This window comes from Salvelinus namaycush, chromosome 8, assembly GCF_016432855.1.
Source record: "Salvelinus namaycush isolate Seneca chromosome 8, SaNama_1.0, whole genome shotgun sequence".
In the NCBI taxonomy this organism is placed as follows: domain Eukaryota; kingdom Metazoa; phylum Chordata; class Actinopteri; order Salmoniformes; family Salmonidae; genus Salvelinus; species Salvelinus namaycush.
The window spans coordinates 18100867-18125095 of NC_052314.1; the positions used below are offsets into that span (position 1 = coordinate 18100867).

Below are 24229 nucleotides of genomic sequence, written 5' to 3' on the forward strand. Positions count from 1 at the left end.
CTAAATATAGCCTCTAAATAAACGTTAAACAAAATAGTTGAAGAAGCACATGCAGTGGCTGATAGGGAAAACAGTACTGACAACAAGAATAGGTTATAAATAGTCTTGACCATTTGGGACTCCTTGGCTATTTTGCTCGGGAAAGGTTATAGCCACGACCGGGAGACCCATGAGGTGGTGCAGAATTGGCCCAGCGTCGTCCGGGCTAAGGGCGGGTTTGGCCGGCTAGGATGTCCTTGTCCCATCGTGCTCGAGCGACTCCTTGTGGCAACCGGGTGCATGCACGCTGACTTCAGTCGCCAGCTGTACTGTTTCCACAGACACATTGGTGCGACTGGCTTCCGGGTTAAGCGATCACTGTGTCAAGAAGCAGTGCGGTCATGTTTCGAAGGACGCATGGCTCTCGACCTTCGCCTCTCCAGAGTCTTTACGGGAGTTGCAGCGATGGGACAAGACTGTAACTACCAATTGGATATCACGAAAATTGGGGGGGAAAGGGGGAAAAAGTACACCCCCAAAATATAAAAAAAATCATTTTGTTTTGTCTCATTATGGATATAGCCTCTGCGTGGCGGGGTTGTGCAACACAAATGGCTATAACAAGCCTACATACAGACTGGAATTCACAAATACAACAGTCAAAATGCCTAACATAAGGCCGTGCTCCCAAATACTGGAAAAGTGTGATTCGTTAGGTTACATGATCACCACAGTAGCCCCACGCGGCCATAAAAATGTATCATGTAATTATATGGCCATTAAATAACACACAACAGCATGGCATATTTAGATAGTAGAATAGGCCTAGCATAAATCATATTTACTTTCTATTTTGCAGTTCAGGTGGTTATTCTAGACAAGGCTCTTCTGTGTCTTTATAGTATCATTCTCACAAAAGTAATTTGCTGAAGGCCCAAGCCTATACTACGCCATCAACTGGTATAATGTCGTTATTGAATTTCCGTTCTAAAACAAGCTCTAGACTTTTATTTTGGAAATGAAACTGGAATCTGCAAAACAACTCTAATGTCTGGGCTAGAGTTGCTTGATTGACTAGTTAACTTCGACTAGCTACTTTAAAGTAAGAATTGAACGTGTAAATGTTCATTCATAGATGTAACATAGGGTTTGTACATTTACAGACCTAATTTAACGGTTACGTTCCATGTTTCACGCATGGCTTTTCTTACAATTTACGTATGGATTTTTTAAAGATGCTAACGATACGTACATTCAAAAATTTGGCAACTATTTGGATCCATAACAATGTCATACTCTTTTCGACCAGACAGCATCAGATAGGTGGTCTATACTTACAGAGACAGAGTGGCGCTGTTTCACTCACTCAGTTGCTTTCTCCGGTGAGATTTGTATTTGTATTTATTATGGATCCCCATTAGTTGCTGCCAAGGCACCAGCTACTCTTCCAGGGGCCCGGCAAAATTAAGGCAGTAAATACATTGTCTCTTGCGTATTGAAGGAACATTATGAAACACAGAGAGACAAAAGATACATTATTTCATGTTTTTATCTTGGTACATTTTTTTGGAGTAGCCTGGCTTCCCTTGGCATCCATGAATGCACGCCACTGACTATTACCCTTTCAGACATGTTCCTCAGATGGTGAGAAGCTGAACTCGTGAAACTCTCTTTTGTGAGACATTTTTCTTCATCTGTTAATGCAATGTCAGGTTGTGTACTTGGAGATGGAGAGACTTTATCAGTTAGCTAAAACTGTTCCCCCTCTATTTATAATCAAAATGATTATTGGAATAGGCTAAAACAGTCTCCTCATCAATTATGACATGAACACAACACTTACATAAATATACATTCACAGACATTATAGACAAATGGCTGTGGATATTCAAAAATATATTACCATCATCATACAGGCACAACTATTGATATCATAATTGTTAGCCTACATTGCTTCATATAAGCAAACAACATTCATTGGCTACTGTAGCTAGTTTGGTTTCAGTTTACTGTGATTGGTTAACTTTCATGGACAATTGGACAACCCTGCCTTTCCTAAGCCATCATGTGTTGCAATTGTGCTGTCAAGAGGGCTTGGTCAGGACACAGCTAGTTCGGCTTAACTTCGCAGCCAGATAAAAGGAGGACAGGAGCATACGATCGGTGAGGTCAGTAAATACAATTACAACTTATAGCGACAAACATATATTTTAAAAAGCATGACAATTGTAGTAATTTGAAGACATCGCCACGTTTCGTGACTACTAGCTTGCTTACTAACAAACTCTACTGTAATATTAGATGTCTGCCTAAGTGCCTGTTTAGATGCCTATTTCGATAGAAGTTAATCAAGTTACATGACTCAATAGTTATTTCCCAAAGACGCTGTTAATATTATTACAGTACTAGGAAAATTCCTCTTGTGGGGGAAAGTTCAGCTGAACCATCTTTCAAAACAGCAGCAAATTTGCAAATGGCCACTCAGTGCAGACCTCTTATTATTTTCTTCTTGGTAAAATAGTATTTTTCACACTTTCACTTGGCATAACTGTACATGAGTCTAGATCTGGACTCGTAATGTTGTAGGCTGCTAGGACCATTCACTTCTATGCCTGGGACCTTTATATATATATATGGGCTATGGCTGGGGCCCAAGTCTTTCTTCATACAATCAGTCAGTGTTTCACTGCTTGCATACTAACGTGCTTGCCATTTAGGCCTGCCCTACTAGCTGCAGGGGTCACAGAGAGTGCTTTTTGATAGTAGATTGAACACTCACCAGGATGTGGTTGTTCGAAGGTGTAGACCTTCAATGCAAAATAATGTCAATTCCCCCCCTCCAACTGTTTGGTATTGTTAGTTGCAAAGCTTGTCACAGTTATTAAAATATATTGCTCTAGTATTATATTTCTCTTTATCTGTTGCTTGTTATCAGATATGAGAGACACAGACTTTGCTCCAGTGGTGTCACAGTGTAAGTGAAGATCTCACTGTCGATCATTTCAGTTCTAAACAAGTATGCCTACATTTAGTCTGTCTGTTGTATTTCCACCTATGTTTGTTCTGTAGTTTATAGCTTCAGTCGTGACCTTGACCCAGGAGCACTGAACTGTATTACCATACCAAACTAGTCTCCTCTCCATTCATGTTACCTTCACTAAGAATGAGAGAAGAGTAGGCCTACACACAGTGACACATTTTTTTACTAATTTCTGTTTAGATGCTTAATATAGGTATTAATACTGACCAAGTATTACGAATATAAGAAACACAGTTAAATGTGAAATCAGTTCAATGGGAGTCTAGTCAGTTCAATCACATCAGTCAATCAGAGCATGTTTTGGATGCCTCGGAGTCTGAGGCAGGCAGGAGGCCCATGTTTTTGGCCAGCTCCATCACTCATAGAATGGAAGTAAGCCTCTTCAGGATGTTATCAGGGCAGACCAACTCCTCAGTGGTTTTTATAAGCTGCCTGCTGGTAGGATGCTCAGCTGCCCTGTCCACACCCTCAGCATGGTTGGGTCCAGACTGGGCCTTCCTCTTCCTCAGCTGCATCAGTATGTGTATGTAGAACTCTCTCGTATGGGCAAACTCTGCTCTGCGCATCAGGTCCATGTAGTAGCAGACCTGGTTCCACCTCTCCTGATCAGACAGATGCTGGTAGTACTGCATGCACCTCTGCCAGTACTCCTTCTGGTTGTAGCGCTCTGCTGGGTGACTGAAGACAGGTGCCTGCCATGGACCATAAGCGAAGGGGAGAGCAGCAGGAGAGGGGCCTGCTAAGGGGATGAGCCCAGAGGGTGCCCAACTTCCTCCTTCAGCTGCGACAGAAACGGCCTGGAGTAGGCACAGTAGAGGGCTGTTCTTGGACTGCTGTGGGGGTGGCGCCTGGTCAGGAGCCTGAGGGAAGTTTATGGTTCCCAGGAGCCCCTGACTGTACCTTCAGAACCTTTTATAGAGCTCTCATGGCTGATGAGAGAGGAGGAATCTGGAAGATCCTTCATGGTGTCCACGTATCTGATATGGGTCTCCTCCACCTTTACTTTAGGAGCCTGCTCTGAGGTGGGTGGCAGGTTGACTGTGCCCATGTAGGTGAGGGTCAGTGAGGCCTGCTGAACAGGGCCAGGGACCAGAGCCACGGGGCTGGGTGCTACCACAGTATCAGTTTGACATGAAAATTACACATCCATATTGCGGTTGTAATAAAAACTATCAATAGGGATTTGAAATTGCTTTGTGATGTTGCTTTGAAAAGATACGATTTTGGTGACAGAATACTGTTTGTCCACTGTCTCTATGGCAATTGGATATAGTGACGTCCAAAGATTTTGGCATCTCTGTATTAGAGGTCGACCGATTATAATTTTTTCAACGCCGATACCGATTATTGGAGGACCAAATAAAGCCGATACCGATTAATCGGCCGATTTTTAAAATAAAAAAATAAAAAAAATAAAAAACCTTTTTTATATGTATATATATTTGTAATAATGACAATTACAACAATACTGAATGAACACTTTTATTTTAACTTAATATAATACATCAATAAAATCAATTTAGTCTCAAATAAATAATGAAACATGTTCAATTTGGTTTAAATAATGCAAAAACAAAGTGTTGGAGAAGAAAGTAAAAGTGCAATATGTGCCATGTAAAAAAGCTAACGTTTAAGTTCCTTGCTCAGAACATGAGAACATATGAAAGCTGGTGGTTCCTTTTAACATGAGTCTTCAATATTCTCAGGTAAGAAGTTTTAGGTTGTAGTTATTATAGGACTATTTCTCTCTCTACCATTTGTATTTCATATACCTTTGACTATTGGATGTTCTAATAGGTACTTTAGTATTGCAAGCCTAATCTCGGGAGTTGATAGGCTTGAAGTCATAAACAGCCATAAACATGCTTGAAGCATTGCGAAGAGCTGCTGGCAAACGCAGTAAAGTGCTGTTTGAATGAATGCTTACGAGCCTGCTGCTGCCTACCACTGCTCAGTCAGACTGCTCTATCAAATCATAGACTTAATTATAATATAATAACACACAGAAATACGAGCCGTAGGTCATTATTATGGTCAAATCTGGAAACGATAATTTCGAAAACAAAACATTTATTCTTTCAGTGAAATACGGAACCGTTCCGTATTTTATCTAACGGGTGGCATCCATAAGTCTAAATATTGCTGTTACATTGCACAACCTTCAATGTTATGTCATAATTATGTACAATTCTGGCAAATTAGTTCGCAACAAGCCAGGCGGCCCAAACTGCTGCATATACCCTGACTCTGCGTTCAGTGAACGCAAGAGAAGTGACACAATTTCCCTAGTTAATATTGCCTGCTAACATAAATTTCTTTTAACTAAATATGCAAGTTAAAAAATATATACTTGTGTATTGATTTTAAGAAAGGCGTTGATGTTTATGGTTAGGTACACATTGGTGCAACAACAGTGCTTTTTTCGCGAATGCGCTTGTTAAATCACCCGTTTGGCGAAGTAGGCTGTGATTCAATGATAAATTAACAGGCACCGCATCGATTATATGCAACGCAGGACACGCTAGATAAACTAGTAATATCATCAACCATGTGTAGTTAACTAGTGATTATGTTAAGATTGATTGTTTTTTATAAGATACGTTTAATGCCAGCTAGCACCTTACCTTGGCTCCTTGCTGCACCCGCATAACAGGCAGTCAGCCTGCCACGCAGTCTCCTCATGGAGCGCAATGTAATCGGCCATAATCGGTGTCCAAAAATGGCGATTACCGATTGTTATGAAAACTTGAAATCGGCCCTAATTAATCGGCCATTCTGATTAATCGGTCGACCTCTACTCTGTATATAAGTTACACCTCAATGACATATCAATGACTTCTGACATTCCATAACCCAAAGTAAAGACAAGGCAAAACAACAGCAGATCACCATACAGATGTAGGATCTTAATTTGAGCAAGTTTGCTACAGCAGAAAAATTATCCTGCAGCAACAGGAAGTTTAAATTATGTGGATTATAATTAATGGGCATTTTTTTGTAGGTGTTGATACATCTTTCATTAGGGCAAATCAGTGTTGTGTTCGAGACCACCTAAAGTGAGACCGAGTCAAGACCAAGACCAGAGGGGGTCCGAGACCAAGTCAAGACCGAGACCAGAAAAATGCGAGTCCAATTCAAGACTATGAATGTAATTTGGTCAAATCGCCACCATAATAAGAGGAAAAATGTCCAGTATTTCTGTGTTCATAATTCAGAAGAACATATGGATTCTTTAGACATTCAGAATGGTGAAAAAAATGCATGCTGAAGGCAAATAGAGCCACTCTACGAATTATTACTAACCCGAACACAGTGGGGAACAATGAGGGACTTCTACGCTTTCAGAGAAAGGTTAAGGATCTATAAAATAATACAAATGTTTTTTTCCCAAAGATGTTCTGATTTTAATATCTTCAATTTGTTAGAAAGGAAAGGGTTAACACTGAAGAGAAAAAATCCTGATTTAATATTTTTTCTTTGGTGGTCTCTAGGCAGATAAATCTAGCTAGCTAAGTCAGCCATTGGCTAGGCCATCAGATGCTTGATAGAGGGCATCGGCCATTCAACTATATTAGGGGTATCAACCAATCACATTGACTTCTAATAAGTGGGACCACTTTTACAAAAACCTATGGGAACTTCTGCATTCTCGAAGGCCAACAGGCCACTGTGCAATAGCAAGCAGTAGTTTTCCCACGGTCCAGCTAGCTAGCTTTTGTTGTAGGCTAGTTTGCAGCGGCTGCAGCAGGTGTTATCAAAGTAAATGTTGTTGCTAATTTGTTAGCTTGTCCCTTTTCAAGAATAACTTTCAACAAGAAGTTAACTTTCAAATGATCATCATCTGGTAAGTGGAACTGTGTTTTTTTTTTTTATTGCAGCACACTTCCTGTTAGCCATCTCTTTTGAAAATAACTTATGTCAAATCAATCAAATCAAATGTTATTTGTCACATCTGCTGAATACAACCTTACGTTAAATGCTTACTTACAAGCCCTTAACCAACAATGCAGTTCACGAAATAGAGTTAAGAAAATATTTACTAAATAAACTGAAGTAAAAAATAAAAAGTAACACTAAAATAACAATACAGAGGCTATATACAGGGGGTACCGGTACCGAGTCAATGTGTGGGGGTAGAGGTAAATTTAGGTAATTTGTACATGTAGGTAGGGGTAATGCATAGATAATACACAGCGAGTTGCAGCAGTGTAAACTCATGGGGGGGGTCAATGTAAATAGTCAAGGTGGCCATTTGAGTAATTGTTCAGTAGTCTTATGGCTTGGAGGTAGAAGCTGTTAAGTAGTCTTTTGGACCTAGACTGGTGCTCCGGTATCGCTTGCCGTGTGGTAGCAGAGAGAACAGTCTGACTTCGGTGACTGGAGTCTTTGACAACTTCTTGGTCCTTCCTCTGACACTGCCTAGTGTATATAGGTTCTGGATGGCAGGAAGCTTGGCCCCAGTGATGTACTGGGCCGTATGCACTACCCTCTGTAGCGCCTTACGGTCGGAGGCTGAGCAGTTGCCATATACCAGGCAGTGATGCAACCGGTCAGGATGCTCTCGATGGTGCAATTGTAGAACCTTTGGAAGATCTGAGGACCCAAGCCAAATCTTTTCAGTCTCCTGAGGGGGAAAAGGTGTTGTCGTGCCCTCTTCACGACTGTCTTGGTGTGTTTGGACCATGATAGTTTGTTGGTGATGTGGTCACCAAGGAACTTGACACACTCCACTACAGCCCCGTCAACGTGAATGGGGGCCTGTTCGGATCTCTTTTTCCTGTAGTACACAATCATCATCTTTGTCTTGCTCTCATTGAGGGAGAGGTTGTTGTCGTGGCACCAAATTGCCAGGTTTCTGACCTCTTACCTATAGGCTGTGTCATCATTGTCGGTGATCAGGGCTACCACTGTTGTGTGGTCAGCAAACTTAATGATGGTGTTGGAGTCATGCTTGGCCACACAGTCGTGGGTGAACAGGGAGTACAGGAGGGGACTAAGCACGCACCACTGAGAGGCCCCCGTGTTGAGGATCAGCGTGGCAGATGGGTTGTTGCCTACCCTTACCACCTGGGTGCGGCCCGTCAGGAAGTTGCGGAGTGAGGTGTTTAGTCCCAGGGTCCTTAGCTCAGTGATGAGCTTTGTGGGTAATATGGTGTTGTAAGCTGAGCTGTAGTCAATAAACAGCATTCTCACATAGGTGTTCCTTTTGTCCAGGTGGGAAAGGGCAGTGTGGAGTGCGATTGAGATTGCGTCATCTGTGGATCTTTTGGGGCGGTATGCGAATTGGAGTGGGTCTAGGGTTTACGGGATGATGGTGTTGATGTGAGCCATGACCAGCCTTTCAAAGCACTTCATGTCTACCAACGTGAGTGCTACGGGGCGATAGTCATTTGAGCAGGTTACCTTCGCTTTCTTGGGCACAGGGACTGTGTGAAAACATTCTTGCATTTAAACTTTAGATCACTGGTTACTTTGTGCTAAACGTGAAATGTGTTTTGCAATTTTAAGTCAGTTATACATTGCAATTCGGAAATGCTTAGTCTAATGGTTATGTTTTTGTATTCTTATGATTGTGACATACTGGCTTATTTTGTTGAAGTGAATTGACTGCTTATCCTTTAACATCATGCTTTATGTGACTGCTGTCTTTCCATCGGCCCAATGAAGTGGTGAAGTGGTGCCTTGAGAAGAGGGTCCTGTGTGAAGGAAAGGTGCCCTGTGTGACGTACTAAGTTTTCCTAAAGATTTTTCTGATTTTCACTCTCAAAATCCTACTTTTAAAAAACATTTTAAAAGAAAAATCTGATGTCCTTGAACTACATCAGGAGACCATTTGAGGTGTGGGAAAAATAAAGATGTTTTTAGTTGTCCCTTATTTCAATTGAGCAAAACAAATGCCCTCCCCATTGATACAAATCAGCATTTATAGCATTCTATCAGGTAGGCCTGCATTGCGGTCAACATTTAATTGGGAAGGTTTTTTGGGAAAGCCTTCAGAAATGTTCATACAAACAGTGTATGATGACTGAATTGCACATCGCAAATAGCCTACAAACCAAGACTACGGACGAAACTTTTTCAATACCTGGTTTGCATACCCATTGTTGCCATAGTTAGCATTTACTGGTAGATATAAGTTGAAATGTCTTTCCTACCCTACCGGCTACCGATGTCATTCTGTGAGCTGCTCCATGCGACAACCAGTTGAGAGCTGCGCACTCATGCTGGCTGCAGATGATATGCTGCTGAAACTAGGCTATTCGTGCTGCAAGCAGATGCATATATTTCACGTGCTTTGCAATTGTTTAGGCTACTTTGTGCATGATTTCTCTATTGTACTACAGCGGGGACTGTGAAGAGACATAGACATATATATACACATAAGACACTCAATCTACTGTTAGGTTCTAATTATCAGAGTAAGAACTCGATGGATACTATGAAAGCTTAGACCAAGTTTATTCTTCCCAAAGGATCGAACTGCTGAATCGACAAAAACATGTTTACTATAGTGGTGGTATATGTACCCCACTTTGGGTGGAGTCTCCTCCTTCTCGCTAAACATTGTATCTTTATTGCTAGGCAGGAAACTAAGTGATACGGGCAATAAACTTTTCCTTCTCCCTTAACGTGACCTGACCTGACCTTGACCCCCTTCATCACTAATCCAAGACTCTCTCCCCTTATCAATGCCTGCCACGTATGATCGTTTTCCCTACACTCAGTACATTCCAAGCTTAATTGCACCCACCATATACCTTCCTCCTACAGATAACCATTAACTTCTGGTGTAAACCCTCTAAACCCTAGTACTCAATATTTCAATAGAATACCTGATAATTAACCCTATTTCAAGTTTAGAAGTTAGAACCCAGAATCCATCACTACACACACGTTGATGTTGTATTGTAAATATGTGATAGTGGAGTAGTGGCTTGAGGGAACACACTAAATCTATTGGGTAAGGTGTTATGAAATGTAACGTTATATTTTAAATTGTGTATATAACTGCCTTGGTGTTGCTGGAAACAAGGAAGGGGATCCTTAATAAATAATAAGTCGTATACCTCCACTACACTAATTTGATACGCAAACAGTAGGGATTAAGAAGTGAGTATAGGTAATGCCCACTGAAAAACAAAGTGTGTATACGGCGTATATCTGCGTATAGCCTCTACTACACCACTGGCCCTTTGTGTTTTACAAAAAGTGCACTCCAACCTACATGAGTGCGCTGGTATTACGCTTGCTGTCCTTTCAGCATCACGAGCATGTCACACACTGATGGCCCAATAGGCTCAACACTGCGCAAACATGTCTATAACAGATATAAATACTGTTACAATTTCCCCCTGTCTCCCCTTACTAATAGTGAGCGTGCAAATTTCCCCCACTCTTCCCTACCAACAAGTCAATTAAATTCAGACAAAGTTTGAGGATATCTTTCAACAAAAGTAAAGGACAGTAATGTTACGAGTAAAGTAGGAATCCCAGGTTTCAATAGGCGATACAATATTAATGTTTCAAGAAAGGAGTGTATATATTTGGCCTGGGGAATCGGTTTTATCCGCTGACTGAATGGAAGCTGATAATTATGTTTTTTTTTTTTTACTCCGCTGGTCTTGGTAAGAAATTACAGACCGATATGCTCAATATGTGGTCTCGAGACCGGACTCGTATTACAACCCTGGGGCAAATTTAAGTCTGACATTTTTAAAGTGGAAATTACAAACTTTAGAAGCCTTTTTAAACCTCGAATAGACTACAAGTTTGCATTTGCTGTGCAGAAAAATTCTCAGCAACAAAGTGACCAAATTGAGATCCTACATCTGTGCCTTTTTGGACATGGAATATTGAGCAGTACACAAAAATAAGCTATAGGCCTGTCCTCTGCAGAGGAATAAAATGTTCTTACCGCTATAGATGAAAATAGTTGGTCTTGCAGAAAGATGTACCTGTTCCATCAATGGTACAGACTGATCAACTTCCTGAATTAAAAAATAATAATAATTAAAAGGCAAATTTTTGTACAAACAGCTTGGTCTCAAATGGCCTTAAATTTGATGCCACCAAAACTGAATTCAGGATCAACTTTGGCACATTCTTGGCCCAAACATTCTACCAAAGTTGCTATGTTCAAATGTTATCATCCAATTGAATAACAAACACATTCAGAATCACCATGACATTATGAACAAAGTTCTGCAGGATTTTCATGTTCAATTGTGATGTCATCAAATAAAAATGTTGCCAAAATTGTTCAGGTAAAATATAAAAAGCACATGATCAAACTGCAACATCTTTATTATAACAGCAAACATCCCAATGAAGGCCTACATTACTTTGGTCTGCAGTGAGATGGGCCCAGATAGACCTGTAGCAGAGGAGCTATACTGTTTGTTTGTAATATAAACAATTACTGTATCTGCCTCCATCATAATGATATTCATATTTTGGCTGTGGGAGACATAATTGGAAACCACAAGACTTCAGTCATCCTTGCGCAGTTCAACTTCTGTCCAGTGACGTGAATAATTCTACATTTCTGCCCTATCCATTTCCATCTTGGCTGTATCCTGTTGTTTGACAAATGAAGCAAACATGCCTGGGTTGTCCTCTAACAGATGGGTAATGATGAATCCCATCGCTGTTGTTTAGCTGGATAATAAATTTCTGTCTTCTGAAGCAAGTAAAATTTCTGTCTCATTAACCAAGTCATTTCATGTCAGAAATTAAAGAAAAATCCTGCACAATGGCAGACAGCGAGAAGACTGATGAGCCCAGTGCAGCAGCTATAGCCCAGCCAGCTAATGGAGATCAGCAGGTGAGGAGCACCATCACTGGGACAGTAGTTTACTCTACAACACACAGCTCTCATGAAAGGTCTGGTACACGGATAACTTTGAAACCAGCATTCAATATTTCACAGAGAATAGGCACTCAAAGTTGATTCATTGGAAATATGCAAGCACTCCTCAATTGTAATATGCACACACAAAAACTGTGTGCAGAGTTGAGTTATCAGTACAAAGCAAACTAAATATGCAATATGAAATTGGCAGCACAATGGCTGTTTCTTCTCTCTTAAACCTTGCTAAATTATAAGCATTGTGTGTTTTGTTCCCAGAGTGTTGTGTCCCGTGTGGGTAGCATCCCCCTGGTGAGCTCTGCGTGTGGCGTAGTGTCCAACGCCTACAGCAGCACTAAGGACAGCGTTCCCCTTCTAAAGGGGGTAATGGATGCTGCCGAGAGCGGGGTGCGCACCCTGGGGGCAGCCGCCACCACCGGCTCCAAGCCACTCCTGGACAGACTGGAGCCACAGAGTGAGTTCTAATGCATAGTGACCACAGACAGACATCATTTTTAAAATTATTTTATTTTAGTGGATCGCTTTTTGTTAGGAATTGATTCATAATTTGTTGCAGTTTCTGTGGTGAATCAATATGCCATGATGGGACTGGACAAGGTGGAAAAACTGCAAATCCTCCAGCAGCCAGCTGACAAGGTGAAACTTTCCAAATCTAATGTTGACTAGTCAACAATGCTTCCTCATGCATCCAATTTGACTAAAGTCCCCAAGAAAAGACAGGTAAACTACTTGATATCTCATCCATCAGTCACTAATCTTCGCTTGGAGCATAGCGCCTCAACATATGGATCTCCACGCTGTCCTATTCTGGGTCAGGTCCCAGGTTGATGTGGTTTTTTGTCTCAGGTTGAGTAGGTCGTCCTCTTGGGCGTGTCCAGTTGGGGGAAGGCTCCTTGAGGATGAGGGTGGGCTCTAGAGGTGGGTTTGATCAGGCCAAGTCACCAAATAGTCTGAGTCAGGAGGCACTGATCAGGGAGGAGACAGGGTTGGTCCGTCTTTCGCTGTATTGTGGTTCGGGATGTGGTCGCACCATGTGATGCCCAGTATGCGGCAGAGGCATTTGCAGTAAAAGGCGTCCAGACGACATGTGAGGTCCAGTTTTATTTATTTTTTTGAGAGAGTGCGTTGTTTCCAGATGTTGTCTAGGCTGGCCATGGTTGAGGCTTCCCATGGTTGTCACCGTTGCTCCTGCAGATATATAATACCTCGTATATTTATAACAGCTTTTTAATGAGCTGTATATTTTCTTTCCCACAGCTGGTTTCAGACACAGTGGGCATGATGTACCAGTCTGTGAGCGGGGCAAAGGAGGCCATGTCTGGAGCCAAGGACACCATGACTGGGGCTGTATTGGGGGCAAAGGAGTCGATAACTGGGGCTGTGACCGGGGCCAAGGAAACCATGGCTGGGGCCAAGGAGACCATGACTGGGGCTATGATGGCTGCAGTGTTTGGGGGTGTGGAGATGACCCAAGCAGCAGCCAGTGGATGGTTCAGCTCATTCATGGGGACTGGTGTGGGCCAGATGGTCAGCAGTGGGGTGGGCCTGGCCCTCAGCCACTCTGAGAACTTGGTGGACCAGATCCTGCCTCTCAGCGACAGAGAGCTGGGTCAGTATGAATGAGAAAATGAACTAGTAACCACTGAATGGACTGTACTGAAATGGATTTGAACCAATCCCTGGTGTGGGTGCTGCTGAGTCAGGTCTAGAGCTGCAAGATGGTGTGATCATTTAATATATGTGTATGTAGACAGGGTGGCACTAAAATCAGTAGCTCTGATCTCAGACTGAATTATCCTTTATAGATCATCTTCATTTTTTTCCTGTTCAGCTGCTTTGGCCGAGCCTGCAACAGCCGAGGTGGCTACTGCACCAGTGGTGGGCTCTAGCCCCTCTAGCCCCAGCTACTTTATCCGTCTGGGCAAGCTATCCTCCAAGGTGCAGGAGCGGGCCCTGGAGCAGTCCCTGGTGAGAGCCCGGTATGCCAGAGACACCACATATGCCACCATAACCCAGATCACCAGCACCTTGGACATGCTGGAGAACGCCCGCTCCACCCTGGCTGCTACCAACCAACAGCTGGGAGGGGCACCGGAGCAGCTGCTGCAGCGCTGGAAGGAGTGGCAGGAGAAACAGCCTAAAGATGGACAAGTAGATGGCGGGAAGGTGGATGGTCCCAAAGACCAGACTGCGGTAGGGAGTCTCAAATTAGTCTGTTTTGACAAAGTAGTCATGGGAATGAATGTACTTGGGGAACTTAATAAACACTGTCTAGTTAACCACAGCTAACTGTAAATGTCATTGTTTGTGTTGCAGTTAGAGTGGCGAACACTCTCGATGGTGCGTGGTCTCAGTGACCAGTTGCGGTCTGCCTGCTCTGGTGTGGTGTCCAGCGTCCAGGGCCTGCCCAGTGCGGTCCAGGACCAGCTGGCAAATGCACAGAAAGCAGCTGAAGAACTGCACTCCTCTCTGGGCAACACTAGCACCCTCACACCCCACCTCCTGGAGCAGACCCGTTATCATCTAACACAGGTATACCAAACTCTCTGTTGCTCCATTTTTCCTGTGTGTATTCATTATGAATACACCAGCTGCTGGTTTCTAATTATTTATTCATAGTCTTAATATTTCAACCAACACATTGCATGTACATCATCATAACAGATAATTATGAATCACTCTGAGGTTATTTATGTTGATTGACACATTTTCGCAGGTGCGACATTCTCTGGATGGCGTAATGGAGTATCTGCTCAATAACACTCCTCTCAACTGGCTGGTGGGACCTTTTGCACCCCAGCTCACTGAGAAGGGGGAGGACAGGCAGGCTGTGGATAAAGGCCCTCCGACCTAGGCTTGGTTTGAGGACCGACAGGTTGGAGTAGATTACTTCAAAAAGGCTTGCACTTCATCTGCTTTGTGACCGAGGCCTTAGATTAACATGTTGCTGACATGGTGTGTGCATTGTTTTGTACAGTGCAGTAAATTATGCGCTTTCTACGCACTTACTGCACACACACTTGTGAGTATAAACCAATGCTGATGATAACATGGTACATGCATATGGAAATCACAATACTGTTTTGTATATTCTCCAGAAGGGGATGACTACTAAAATGGCCATGTTTGTGCTGTAAATCACACTCCAATCTGTGAATGTTAAGGAACCATTTAAAACAAATTGTATTTTTCTGTAACACTAACTGTACGAAATGCTTTATAAACCCCACATGTGACTGATCATTAATCCTCAAAAATGTACAAAAAGGGGTCATGACAAGTTGGTGTGACATTTCTGTGCTCTCCTCTGTATGTGTAAGCTCCTGAAGGGTGTCTTGCTGTTGTTCTTGATTGCTAATACGGTCAATAAAGTATTGTTGACTCTCCTCCTGGGCTTGTAGTCCATTATATTTGCTATTTCAGCTTTTTATATAATACAGGATTTCATTCACCTGCATCTTTCACTCATTGTTAGTTGGTACTGCCTAGTGAATATTTAGAATTGGTTATGTTGTCTCCAGTCGAAGTACTTTGCTGTTCTTTTTTTATTTTTCCAATTAACACACAAACATGTTTTCCAAGAACCTGTAGTAGGGAGCTGATATTGACTCATTAGCAAGCATTTTTTTATATAATTATATCACCGCGTTTCTACGATGCTATTGGCAAATGAAATGGGGATATTATGCATGGTGAGAAAATAATGAATTGTTGCTTAGAATTACGTCACGGTGGTTTCGAATGTCGGGAGCTAGCGCTGGTTAGGAGGCCGCGCGCACAGAAGGGACCGATTACTTGTACATTTCTGGAGACTAAGGTCGTCAACACCGCTCATCACTTCGTATTTCAGGTACTGGGTTGCTTTAATAATAACAAACAAGAAACGGTTTCGCTAATGTAAACCTATTAAATCCGGTCAGATCCGTTCCCGCTGACTACAAGCTAGCGTACCGTTAGCGCTTCATGCTAGCTAGTTATAGTAACGTTAGCCAGATAGCAGTTGTAGCTGGCAGTACATATTAACGTTCGTTTAGACACTTGTGTGAAAACAAAGTCGTGTTACATATTCAATGTAATTCGTCTGACTAATAAATATCATTACCCAGATAAACTAGTGCATCTTTACATTCAGGACATGAAAAATATGACGTCGCCGCTGGTCCTTGTTTTCAATGAATTAGCTAGCTAAATATTACTGTAGCTAACTAAATAGACAGTCTCTTGCTAGCCTAACGCTATTTGCTTTTGAGCGAGGACGCAATTGTTTTCGACTGCGAACAAACAAGACCTGAGTTGATGATCAGCAGTAACGTTAGTTACTAATTTAACTAGTTAACCAGACAGCTAGTTTGCCAATTATTGTCAGTCTATGACAAGGGAATGCCATCATTTTAGTGTTTTGTTCTTTGATTTCAAGTTTGCTTGAACCGACCAAAACATGTAGCTATGATGCTTGCGCTGTAATTGAATTTAGGCTATCCTGGCAGCCTTGGCAGAGTTAGTATTTCTTGGTTTATCGAGGCACAAACACTTGTTTTCGGTACACACTAGAGTTAGCAAGCTTTTGTTTGTGACACAGGCACTGTCAGACAGTTTGCGATGTGTCTTTTGTTGTTGGTCTGTTATCCATGCTGTAAAACAAGGAGTACCAAAGCGTTCATGGAAAATGACCCCATATGTATTGTCATGGTGACTGATGATATTTAACATGTTTAGTCATTTAGCAGACGCTCTTATCCAGATTAGTGAGTGCATACATTTTCATATTTGTTCGTACTGGTCCCCCGTGGGAATCGAGCCCACAACCCTGACGTTGCAAGCGCCATGCTCTACCACACGGAATATCTCAGTTTTACTTCCAGCCAGGTGCATGTGTAACAGTATAACTTTAGTACGTCCCCTCGCCCCGACCTCGGGCGCGAACCAGGGACCCTCTGCACACATCAACAACGGTCACCCACGAAGCATCGTTACCCATCGCTCAACAAAAGCCGCGGCCCTTGCAGAGCAAGGGGCAACACTACTAATAGGTTTCAGAGCAAGTGACGTAACTGATTGAAACGCTACTAGCGCGTACCCGCTAACTAGCTAGCCATTTCACATCCGTTACACATGTGTAATAGAGTATTGTGATTTGTAACTGCTTGTGTTTCTACTGTCAGTGTTATCTGACCATTCAAATGAAGTAAACAAGTTGTGTTTGTGGTTTGAAAGCTACGGGTGTAAAATTCTAAGCCTAATTTAACAGAATAAAGCATAGCCTCTGGATTGGGTAGCCTCCATGTTAGTAACAATAAACAGTATTTGTATTGTATCTAACAAAATAGTTCACTCATCACCAGTACCATACAGATTAGATCTGTCAGGATCATCTCTAATACACTAAACCAATAATCAATCATTCACACTTAATCCTAGCAAAACCACTAACACTTTCAGAATTGCTCTCCTGTTCCAATGCTGGTCTCCAAGCTCTTTTAGCCTTTTTATAGAAATGTTCATGTAAACAATGGCCGTGAGTTTGACTAACTCTTCAACCCTATTTTCAGGAATATCCTCTCCCATCCCCCTTACCCCCCCTCCCCCCTCCCTTTATCAGAGAGCATGGCTCAGGAGACCAATCAGACGCAGGTGCCAATGCTTTGCACTATGGGCTGTGGTTTCTATGGTAATCCCCGCACCAACGGTATGTGCTCGGTCTGCTACAAGGAACACCTACAGAGACAACAGGGAGGGGGCCGTTCCAGCCCCCCAGGTGAGAAAGGTAGGAAGATGGGAGAGGGATACAAAAGGAGGGTGGTGGGTTGCTAAAAGGGGCTGGAGAATGAGGTAGCAATCGCTGCTAAAACCTTGGCATTATAAAGCAAGAGAGTGATTTATCAGTTTGTGAAACACAACACTTTTTTTTGTTAATTGGAGCCATGTAGGTAATCAATAGCATGTGGCATATGATTCAATATAGGTACAATTCATTCATGGTCAACAACTGGGGGGGAGGGTGTTCAGTTGTGTCCTATATAAATGTGTGGTTTACCCACAGGCTCGGCAGCTTCATCGCCAGTGGGGTCCCCGGGAGCAGCTGGTGTGTCAGTGGAAAGCACAACGTCGGAACCCAGCACGGAAGGGTTCACTCCGCCCGAGGAAAGGACATCCAGGTATGCTGACATAAAATCAGCTTGTCTCTGCAAACAAACACACAGACTGCTAAATGGAATCCATTACATTGACAGTAAGCTGTTGCTCAAGAGGCTTTTGTTCATCATTGTTTTTTGGAGTTCCATAGTAGATTGGATTATGGTTTCAGTTGTTCACCTCATTATTGGTCTGTGTGAATGTGTGTCTCCAGTCCCAACTCCCCCAGCCCAGTAACCCAGCAGATGACAGCCATGAGTATCTCCCAGGATACTGGAGCCACTGACTCAGACCGGGCTGATGAGGAAGAGGACGAGGGAACATCCAAAAACACTGGTTAGAACAACAGGGGAAAAAGCTTGAGACTTTCTTGGTTTCCAAACTGTTTTCCAGTAGCAGTCATCAGCAGTATATGGCATGGCTCCTGTCTTGTCTTGTAATACATAACTACGTTGCAGCCACCCGAGGGTACACTTCAACAGTAATATATGGGTAGCTCTGTTTGTGAGGTTCAATTAGATGTTGTATTTTAACAGGGCCAGTGGGGGAGGCAGCCCAGGCCTCGTCTGATGGTGATCAGACCCCTGACAAAAATAAGAAGAAGAACCGATGCTTCACCTGCCGGAAGAAAGTGGGCCTGACGGGTAAGACGGAAGATAGGCTGTCCAATCAGAAACGCATCTTTTGACCAATGGGTAAAATAATATGGTAATTGTGTAGATACTCCTCTAAGAAAACCAATGGTCCAAACCTTGTCTCTCACAATCCATTCAAAAGTTATTGGAGTATTTACCCTTGTAGGATAGCTGAAATTAGGGACCCTAAATTAGAGAAAAAAGTGGTAAAATAACAGGAAAATATTTTTGCATCAGCTAGGCTGGATGCCTTGTGAGAATTAAGTCTAACTGAATGGCTCACTGTTGAACTCATCTTTCTTCTCGAATCCGTAGGGCATAAAACAATATAGAGGTAAGATAGATATTGATTTTGAGACATGACATGTAGTATTTTCATATTATAATATACACTTGTCATATTAATGCGAAATTTTCGTTATTTAAAGATTTTTCACACAAACATGTATCTTTGAAATGTCAACGGTACACTGAGCCGTACTGCAAGCGTTGTATTTTTTAAGCATTTTACATTTAATTTCGCTTTTTGCAACCCGCGGAAACTACTTTGCAGATGACTACCAGAACATGTAAAATCCTCAAGTTGCTGTGAGAAAGCGTCACTGCTTTGTCAACAGAGATTGGTGCTTATTACCGGATGTATTAGGTTACAAAAGCTGACTTTTAGGATATAATGTTAATACCATGTTAGAGAAAGACCCCACTGAATGATTCAGGACATGAAGAATCATATTTGTTCTGGTAAAATGTATTTTATAACATAAGGAAGTGAAATTTCATGACCAAAGTGTGTTTTCAACCAGTGGGTAGTGGGTGAACACCTTACAGAAGGTTTCAGGGCGCACAGCACACACATGGCAGGTGGCTGCTGAGTTCAAATGGTTTATGGGGCATTGAGCTCGAGTGCAAAGGACTTATTTTCTGAGTTAGCTTTTAGGTGTTTGAGATTGTCTAGAATCTTTACCCCTGGGGAAATGGAAGCATGCAGGGCTAATTAGTTCGTTCAGATACATCTTCTTCTTTTTTAACTGACTCTGATGTTACTGCTCTCGTAGAGTGTTGATTTGATGCTTTTTCAATGGTATGTTTATTTTATTTTTTTCAAAGAAATTCTAAAATCTGCTACACAAACTAAATTATATCTAATTTTCAATAGACATGATTGATCCGCCTATTTGAACGTCAGAACATCATATTTATCACACACAGTGCAAAAATAGCACAGAGACCTCAAGACTGAATGTTAACACGATGCCATTGTCCTTACTGGCTGTTTTTTAAAACTAAATCTTTGGTAATTTTTTTTCTATTTGCTCGTTTATTTAATAGTTCCTATTCCAAACGTAGACTACAACTTGTATGAAAGTAGTCCACCTATCACATTGCTGTTTGTGTAGAGAGCAACATACTGCAGGTTAGTGGTGCATTTCACGATCCACTGCATTTCACAGTGTACTGTTGGCTTGCACTCTACCGTGGTGTTGGACTGCTATACAACAATCTCTTGGAAGAGCCTTGTGCTCACCACCCTCTAAGAAAGCACACTGTTACTACACATCTCAGGTTTTCATCTTGGTCCAGTTGGTTGGAACTGACCTTGGAGACTGAGACGTAGATAGGGTTGGATGTTAACTTTGTCCATCTCTTCACTCTCTAGGCTTCGACTGTCGCTGTGGTAACCTGTTCTGCGCCATTCATCGCTACTCTGACAAACATAACTGTCCTTACGACTACCGAGGCGCCGCCGCAGCCCGCATACGCAAGGAGAACCCCATCGTGGTGGCTGAGAAGATCCAGAAGTTATGAGGACTAAGTAGAAAAGTCTCTGACGCGAAAATTTGGAACAATGGCGGCATGGAATAATACCAGATAAAATGGCTTCATTTGTTCATGGTAGGATAAGGTGGGTGGGGTGGCAGTGTCATAGCCCCTGTCCAGCCACTCCTTTTATTGGTATCTCCCTCTCTCTCTCCTAGAGTGACTGCTGGAGTGTGAATGTGTGTGTGAATTCCCATGTGGGGAGATGGTCTGTGTGTGTGTGTGTGTGTGTGTGTGTGTGTGTGTGTGTGTGTGTGTAGCTTGCTTGAGAGTCAGGGAGAGTGCAGTAGGGTTAGGTGGGCATTTGTCTGCTGTGGGGAGGGAAGGCATTACATTTTTACCCTTTTTATTGTTAACTTGGGGGGACTTATTTTTATATTATCCCTGCGAGGTAATTCAAATGAGACAGAAGTAACCTGTTTAAGAGCATGCCACAGCTCGGATAAGGACATTGGGAGGTCAAGTTAAGATCCATACTGGGAGTTTCTGTGTGTATCAGCAAGATCTTTTGAAGACTTTACATTCATTTACTCCCAAAGAAAAACCATTGTCTAGTTTCTGTCAAATTGGCCTTTTGTTTTATTTTAATGTTTCCCTCTGGGTGATTAGTTCACAACATGTCAAACTCCCAAGTCTCTGCATTCAAGAATGTTTTCTCTTCGATATATTGACTTCTCATACTGATGTTGGGTGCATGAACAGTTAGTTATTGGAGGGGGTGGGGCAGGGCTGGGGTGGGGTGGGGTTATCGAGATAGCCTTGACATAACTGAGTGATTGAGTTCTGTTATTTTTCCTTTTTTGTTTTAATGAGCGAATGACATCAGAAGATCTATATTAATATATTGTAGTTAGCTTGAATTGTGTGATTGCATTCTATTTATTTTTTAAATCATTTGGTTGGTTTGTACTGGAGGATTGGCAGCATGTGTCCGCAAATCATTTGATTTGTACTTAACCTTTCAATTCTATTTAAGCATTTCCATCTGATTATGTAACCATTTGAAAATACAAGTTCTGATATGTGATGGAGTAGAGTGGACATAAAAGGTCCATTATTTTGGAATCAAAACACAACAAATAGTCTCAACTGCAGAGCACAAAACATTGAATGTGCAAATTAACCTACTCTGTTTTCTTCAGCCTCTGGGTCTTTATAGTTTAGTTGGATCTCTGCAGGTTGGCTACAGAGAATAAAGCATATTCTTCCCATGCAGGCAGGACATAATGTAGTGTTCTCCTTGAACACCTGCTTCTGTTCCATATAGCTTACACTTTAAGCCTCTTTGTCCTTAACCACCATCATACCACTGACATATGCTGAATGATAACTGAACTGGTTGGCAATTAATCTCCATAGTGACACACCTCTATTGTCAGCTGAAGTGAATTACTTCAGAATGACAGTGGCGTGCTTTATAATGTCCTCCCAAATGAGTCCTTTTTCGAAGACGCTTCTAGCTAGCTACTTCCGAAAGATCAAAATGTGCATGCATGTGCAGTCCGATGAATAACTGTTTATTATAAACAGAAAAACGAGCAAGAATGTTAAGACACACAGCATTAGCACAATGCAATGCGTTACTGGAACCTTGACTGGCTGAAGTTCTAGTTAATGGGACTCTACTGTGTTTTCAATTGTAAATACCATGTGACTACTATTCATGTAGTATAATCTTATGTAGAATGTCGCCAGATAATAGGGGAGGAGAAAAATATCAAAATATTAGTATGTGTGAATAACAGTGCTTTTCATAACTACCCTAAAAGAAGTGCAGTGGCACTGCTTGGTTTTCCTTTTATTTTGTTTCACCCACAGGTAATTCCTGTGTCTTCAAACAGGGTGTAGAATTTAGTCAAAGGGCTAAAATCACCCTGGATGACATATTTATCTTTGACAGTGTCATGCTAGATTGCTTTCCAGTTCCTCCTGACTGCCCTGAGATTCAGTGACTCAACTCTACAGTCAAACACATCCCTTCTATGTCCAAAGTACTGCTACTAACTGGCTCACTCCTCAGCAAGGGCCTTGGTGTCCCTGTGGTTGTTTTCAGGATTGGTCACACTAGTTCATTTCAAAACTATTTGTGGCAGTTTTGCATTGTTGAATCAAAGGTGTATCAAACATTGATTTACAATTCATGCTTTTTCATAACATAGCAGATGTCATTGAAAAATATTGTGTGGAAAAAGCAGATACTGAAAAACAGCAAGTGTAACACCTGGCAAAACAACAAGGAGAAAGTCTGAACTGAATGAGATCTCTTTATATAAACAGGGAATAACCTAGACTTAATTTAGTCAGACCTGTGATTGGCGTGTTAGCCTGGGTAGTATTACCAGTTAAAGAATGTCTTAGTGAAGGGCGGGCAGCAGCGGCTTAGGGCCTTGGCATGCAGACACCAAGAGAGCCTGTCCCTGAGCCTAGCCCGGAGCGCAAAGCCCCTGTTACGAGATGAGTCCTCTGGTTTATCATTTGTATTCAGACACTCATGGATCTTAGGGTTCACACTGTTTTAAAGTATCTGAGTGGAGATGGTGCGGTGCCTTTGATACCATGTAAGAAGAGGGCCTGAGAAGAAGTGTGTATGATGAGCTAAGGCTAGGCTGTCTGAGTTGAAAAACCTTCCTTGCTGTTGGTTTATTCCCCATGGTGATGTTTCGGTTTTAAGAGTATGCACTAAACTGACTTTTTAAAATGGGGCAGAGATGCGTGGCCTCGTGTACCTGATGAGTGTACTCTGTTCTAGGGCAAGGGAACAGTGTCGGCTTGTCCTTCATTTTGGCTGACTGTCGTCTTTGCAATTGTGATGTGTTGCAGGTTGATAGTTCCCTTGACTGCTCAGACTATCCCAGCATTTAAAAAGGTGAGCAGTTTGAATGTTACCAACGGGTTGATGGGGTCATGCTTATCAAGCTATTTTTGTCTCTGGAATTGACCACACTGAGCCTCCCTTGTGGGGCCCACTGAGCTTATGTTTTAGGCTTAATAAGATCTGTTGAATCACTGCAATTGTATGTAAATGGATCAACTAAACCGGATCAGAATCAGTGAATTGATGTTACGAAAACATCCACTGCAATTTCAATCTGTTGCACTTTTACAATGTTGATGTCAAGTTTGTCTTTAGCACACTTTAACATAATCATTGTACTCATCTTGCGGCCATTACTACAAAAGCTTTTGATCTGTGATGAGTAACCAGCTAATGGGTGACCAAATCTGGCAATATTCTCTCAATGTGTTGCAGCAGAACTGAGTTCCCATAAAATACAGTGAAGTGCTTGACTCATTCCACTGATGAGAAATGATGGAACAGACAATAATTGAGTTCCAGAATGTTACAAATTGTAGATCTCTCCTGCAGGAAATTGCAAAAGTGCAGTCAAGTCCTTTGGACTGGTGCACACCAGTCCCCCAGAAACAACACCAGATATCTTTTTGGTTTTTTTCTTTACAAATGTAGGGTTGTATGATGAGTAAGTATAAAACAATAAAATCAAAGTTTATTTTAAATTTACACTGTCTTTTGTATTTATTTGTACAGCTGAGGGTAAGCAGGACAGATATGGTAAAGAAGGGTTCATGGGTTCAGACTTTCCTCTTGAGACTGTTTTATCCTATAAAAAGCCTAACATTCCATCACAGCCTCCCAACACCTGGAGTACATTCAATGGACAACACTTAATATTGCAGTAGCCTATTGTTGTACAGCTGTACATTTACACAATGCTTTGTACTGATGTGTTTCTCTGA

General features: G+C 42.0%; 2 protein-coding genes across 4 annotated transcripts; both read left to right on the top strand.

Moving 5' to 3' along the window:
- Positions 1-2046: 2046 nt before the first annotated feature.
- Positions 2047-15274, top strand: LOC120051811 (perilipin-3-like). Of its 2 annotated transcripts, none has more exons than XM_038998696.1 (8): positions 2047-2147; positions 11749-11843; positions 12147-12342; positions 12445-12524; positions 13146-13497; positions 13720-14081; positions 14205-14420; positions 14605-15274. In XM_038998696.1, the coding sequence occupies exons 2-8, from the start codon at positions 11772-11774 to the stop codon at positions 14740-14742; spliced, it is 1416 nt and encodes a 471-aa protein (XP_038854624.1). In that variant the 5' UTR covers positions 2047-2147; positions 11749-11771; the 3' UTR covers positions 14743-15274. The 2 variants fall into 2 exon arrangements, with proteins under 2 accessions (XP_038854624.1, XP_038854625.1); XM_038998697.1 differs by having other exon boundaries at positions 2059-2142.
- A 353-nt stretch (positions 15275-15627) lies between these two features.
- Positions 15628-23993, top strand: LOC120052464 (AN1-type zinc finger protein 5-like). Of its 2 annotated transcripts, none has more exons than XM_038999389.1 (6): positions 15628-15738; positions 17438-17652; positions 17929-18043; positions 18235-18356; positions 18557-18664; positions 20313-23993. In XM_038999389.1, the coding sequence occupies exons 2-6, from the start codon at positions 17493-17495 to the stop codon at positions 20459-20461; spliced, it is 654 nt and encodes a 217-aa protein (XP_038855317.1). In that variant the 5' UTR covers positions 15628-15738; positions 17438-17492; the 3' UTR covers positions 20462-23993. The 2 variants fall into 2 exon arrangements, with proteins under 2 accessions (XP_038855317.1, XP_038855318.1); XM_038999390.1 differs by having other exon boundaries at positions 17438-17643.
- The last annotated feature ends 236 nt before the right edge of the window (positions 23994-24229 follow it).